This window comes from Schistocerca americana, chromosome 8 (assembly GCF_021461395.2).
Source record: "Schistocerca americana isolate TAMUIC-IGC-003095 chromosome 8, iqSchAmer2.1, whole genome shotgun sequence".
Taxonomy (NCBI): domain Eukaryota; kingdom Metazoa; phylum Arthropoda; class Insecta; order Orthoptera; family Acrididae; genus Schistocerca; species Schistocerca americana.
This window is the reverse complement of record NC_060126.1, coordinates 327,698,357-327,703,650: the sequence shown is the minus strand read 5'-3', so window position 1 is coordinate 327,703,650 and position 5,294 is coordinate 327,698,357. Positions and strand designations below refer to the sequence as shown.

Sequence of the window (5,294 nt, the reverse complement as noted above, 5' to 3'; positions counted from 1 at the left end):
GGGAGCGAAAAGTTATCTCATATAGATACCAGGCTGCAGTTGTAAGAGCTGAAAGACATTTAAATGAAACAGTTGTGGACAAGGAAGTGAGATGCTATTCAGTTTATACATTGCGTAAGCATCAAAGGGAATTAAGCAGAAATCTGAAAGGGAACTGAAGTCCAGGATAGGAAATAAATACACCGAAGTTTGCTGATGATATTATAATTCTGTCAGAGACGGATAAGTACGCTCTAGGATGGAAATCGACAGGTGTGATGTACATGCACAGACAAACAAGTTATTACAATTTCAGAAAAAGTGGATGGTTTATTGAAGAGAAAGAGCTTTACAAATCGAGAAGTCAATAATGCATTAGTTCACCTCTAGCTCTTATGCAAGCAGTTATAAGGCGTGGCGTTGACTGATAGAGTTGTTGGATGTCATCCTGAGGGATATCTTCCAAAATTCTGTCCAACTGCACGTTAGATCGTCAAAATGCTGGGATCGTTGGCGAGCCCTGCACATGACCCTCCAAACGACCTCAGCTGAGAAGAGATCCGGTTGTGACTTGCACGAAAACAAGCATAAAAACTCTCACCTTGTGCAGGTGGGCATTGTCTTGCTGAAATGTAAGCCTGGGAGGGACTGCCATAAAGCACAACAAAACGGGATGTAGAATACCGCCAGAGTATCGCTGTGCTGCAAGGCTGCCGCGAATGACAACCAAAGGAGTCCTACTACGAAAAGAAATAGCACCCCAGACCTTCACTCCTGTTTGTCGAGCTGTACAGTGGTCTAGAGTAAAGTTGGTATCCCACCGCTGTTGGAGGCGTCTCCAGACACGTCTTTGGCCTATAGTCTCATTGAATGGACTAGAATTGTCTCCAGTGATAACGCTTCGAAATGAGCCCCGATGATCAGTGAAGACATAACTCAATACTCCAAGATAGTGATTGGATATCAACCCGACACTCTCCAACCATACGATCCAACAGCCGGGAATAATGGTCTGAGGTGCCATTTCTTTTCATAGCAGGACCCCTTTGGTTAACATCCTCGGCATCCTCACAGCGCAGCGGTTCGTCGACGATAATCTACGCCCCATTTTGTTGTCCTTCTTGAAAAGCTATCCTGGGCATACATTTCAGTAAGATAATCCCCACCTGCACAGGGAGAGATATTCTACTGCTTGTCTTCCTGCTTGTCAAAGTCTGCTTTGGCCAGTAAGGTCGCTGTATCTCTCCCCAGTTGAGAACTTTTGGGCAATTATGGGTATGCTCCTCCAACCACTTTAAACGAATTTGCATTTTCACGAGCTAAGGCAACAGTTCGTCAGAATTTGACAGGAGTAGGGTCTAACAACACTTGCCAAACCAAATAACTGCTTGCATATGAGCCAGAGGTGGACCAATGCGTTACCGACTTGCTCTATTTGTGAAGCTCATTCTCTTGAATAAATTATCCAATTTTTCTGCAATTGTAAACATTCGTTTGCCTGTACATATACATCACATCTACCGTTTTTTAGGCCCATGGGAATAATTTTTAGGTGGTTCGTTGGTGCTTCATGTTCTTAATGTGTGTGTGAGGGAAATTTGGTGAATGGAACAGACAGTTATAAAATGAACATCATAAAAGTAAAACGTGGGTAAAGGATTGTAGTAGTATTAAATCAGATGATGCTAAGGTAATTAGAGTAGGGAATGAGACTCTGAAAGTAGTAGAAGAATTTTGCTATTTGGGCAGCAAAATAACTGCTGGAGGCCAAAGAAGATACAAAATTTACAAAGGTTGCAACAAGAACAGTGTTCCCGAGAAAGATAAATTTGATAACATCAAATATAAATGTAAGTGTTTGAAGATTTTTTTTAAGACGTCTGACTTAAGCCTTGCACGGAGATCAAAATTGGACGATTAACATTCCATGCCAGAAGAGAAAAAAATGGTTCAAATGGCTCTGAGTACTACGGGACTTAACTTCTGAGGTCATCAGTCCCCTAGAACTTAGATCTACTTAAATCTAACCAAACCAATGACAGCACACATATCCATGCCCGAGGCGGGATTCGAACCTTCGACCGTAGCGGTCGCTAGGTTCCAGACTATAGCGCCCACAACCGCTCGGCCACTCCGGCCGGCGCCAGAAGAGAATAGAAGCTTTTGTACTATGGTACTACAGAGGAATGCTGAAGTTTAGATCGGATAACTAACTGGAATTATTGTATCGAACTGAGGGAGAACGAAATTTGTGACACAATTTGACTAAAAGAAGTGATCAGTTGATAGGACACGTTTTGGGGAATCAAGAATCCGTCACTTTGGTAAAGGAAAAAAGACTGTATGTGGGGCAAGTGAGGATTAAAAACTGTAGAATGAGATTACGTCGTGACTTCAGTCAGCAAGTTCAGTTGGTCGTAGTTGGGAATAGCTATGCAGAGAAGAAGAGGTTTTGCACTGGTCAACATCAAAAGCCTAGCGTGTCCTACCACCAGCTTCACATACCACCTTCAACGATAGTCCTTCCCTCACTCCCCTCACTCCTCCCACGCCCTGTCCCCCAAAAACATGCGTAAAGGGCCGTATCATCCAATCCAAAAGGAGAAATTTTATCCATCGAACAACAGATGTGATTAAGCAGCTGATGTACATCCATGGCAAAGTACGCAGATGGTTTGCCATCAAAACATGTGTACGGTGTGTGTGCATCCAGATACCGAGACCAGGTTAGCATCGTTTTCTTCATGAAACTCTTGAGGGTAAATTTCCGTTTACCTACACTTACCACCTCCCTCCTCCCCATCATATGAAGAATGATTCCCGAGGTACCTTAATGTTATCTCTACCGCACATTTCTTATGTGTTTAAGCGTTCATTAGTACCACACAAGATACTTTGTAGTACACCATTCATTTAAGGCAACAATGTTGTTTGAGCTGCACAGAAGCTTCGCCGTAACCATGACGGTCTGTCATATCGTAGTGAATCCCACAATATTTGTAGTCCAAGAAATCAGATGGCGACCCCAATGTTCAAACCAACATCTTACCAAACACCAAACAAACTGATGAAAAGGAGGAAGGCACTGAAGCCACTTTCGATAGGAAAGAAGATGGTACAGGGACGCCTGGCTATACTGATTTAAGGCTGGTATCATGATGATTTCTTTGAAAATACTGCAGTCAGTTTTCTGCACCATAGATCAGTAGTCCACACTTTTTCCCCATCTCTGATGACACTGTGCTGCTTTCCTTTCGTAACAGATATCATAGAATTAAGATTTGTCGTATTAGATATGTATCTTGCAAGTACTTTTGCAAGGACGTCTTTCTCAGAGTTGCCAAGCATCTTGTAGTTTGCTTCACTTAACTCTGAGCCTACATAATAGTTTAACTTTGTACGGCCTTGCACTGTTCTCCTCATGTATTTGAGTCAAACGCCTAACACCGTTTGTTACTTACTAATAGCACGATCAAGTGCATTTTTACCAAGGGTGAAGTGCGACTCTACAGTCATCGTCATTAGGTGTAAGTTACTGGTTGTGATAAGATCACGCTTGATTTTACGACAACATTTTTCGGATAGCAGTTTCTCAGTTCTGATTGTTCATCACATTAGAAACTAGCAGATGCTAAATGTTAATGTAATGTACAGTACAGCAGAGCAGCAAGCATTTTATTGTGTGGCGCATCCAGCTTTGTGATAAAAGAAATCATTCAATTTGTCCAACATACCTGATGTCTTTCTGGTGACTTTCAATGCACTGGCATAATTTTTCATACATTTCGTCACCGCAAGTATTCTCCGTCTGGCCTATCACGACATTGGCCCTTTTTACTATCCTTACTTCAGAGTTCTCGGTTTTCAGATTGACAATGCGCAGTGTAAGAATTCGCATCTCCGCAGCCGTGAGGATCATGACAGTAACGAAGAGTAAGTCCACACCGTTGCTGAGCTGTGTTGCCCACGTCGCCAACATGCACTGCAAGGCATACGACAGCTCGTAGTAGTTGGTGTTGTTGTCCCAGCCGTGCTGAACTAGCGGCAGGCGCCGTTGTTCTGGCTGCGTAATGATCGGCATGGGGAACCACACAGGGTACTGCGAGAACATTAGGAAGAGCAGTCCTATGGTCAGACGGGAGGCACGCCTCTGGGAGCCTCGCCGAATATCAGCCAAGGCAGGGTCTGCCGAACAGAATTCACTTTGCACAGACATCAGGGTCTCCACGCGTCGAGCCAGTGCGTTGTACTGTCGCCGATTGCGCATGAACAAGGCCACCTTGGCGGTGCCGCAGGCATTGGTGAAGGCGCTGATGGATACAAGCGTCGTCTCATCCATGTCTCCCCAGCTGAAGTAAAGGGACAGTGAACTCTCTATCGCGTTCCACACGCCCATTGTGAGGCAGAAAGCGTTGTACACGTCATAAATCCAGGAACCAGACAGAGGCCACGCACCAAAGAGCCACAGATGGCGGATGTTCAGTTTGAGGATCGACTGCCCACTGTCAGCCCAGGACAGTCGCATTTCAGTTTCCTCTGGTACTTCTCGCGCCATCTAGTTAGTCTAGAAGTGCCGCTGACTGGCGATTCATTCGTAAGATAATTATATTAGATGACAAACGACAGTTAGTCTGGGTCGTTCAGCCTTTTTTTTACATCCACTGAGATTCCAGCGACCATCTACATATAAATGAACGTAACTGCAGCAAATAACCGGCTTGATAATGAGTTAATAGAGTGATGTTGAGCATGGTAACTCATTATTTAGGGTCTTATACAGTTAACGAAGTCTGAGTTACGTAATGCAGGCAAAGTAACACGACACGGTAAATGAAAGATGCAAGTGGTTTGGTCGTCTTGCTCAGCATGACAGAAATTGATGGATCAGCCCAATTAAGTAGAAGGAAGATTATGGTTTAACGTCCCGTTAACATTGAGGTCATTAGAGACGGCGCAATTAAATGTAACGACTCCCTCTCCACCTCTTCTCATCGACGCCGAGCATATTGTCCTTGTATGAAAGGAAATACAATGAACATTTACTTGAAACACGTGCTGAAAACAGAGCCTACTTTCATCAATATGCGTCTTTGAAAAATTAGTGGACCCACATAGAAAGTGCTGAGTATTGGTAACACATTATAGCTCGCTTAACTATCTAGAATTGAATACACAGTACTCAACGTAAATCTGAATCTGACTTAGATGCTGGTGCATTTTTTATTCGCACAGTGTCAACGCCTTGATGGGACACATTCGGTCCACACCAGTCTATATGAATGGGCAGTTCTAGATGAGGCAAATGGTCGTTTTCG

General features: G+C 43.7%; 1 protein-coding gene across 1 annotated transcript; it reads right to left on the bottom strand.

The window, feature by feature from the left end:
- Positions 1 to 3,691: 3,691 nt before the first annotated feature.
- On the bottom strand, positions 3,692 to 4,534 carry LOC124545836. The gene has a single exon (XM_047124794.1). It carries the CDS (start codon positions 4,532 to 4,534, stop codon positions 3,692 to 3,694), a length of 843 nt encoding a protein of 280 aa, XP_046980750.1.
- Between the last annotated feature and the right edge of the window lie 760 nt (positions 4,535 to 5,294).

Excerpts from the sequence above, each read along its gene's own strand:
- LOC124545836 (XM_047124794.1), bottom strand. The coding sequence starts at position 4,534 with ATGGCGCGAGAAGTACCAGAGGAAACTGAAATGCGACTGTCCTGGGCT.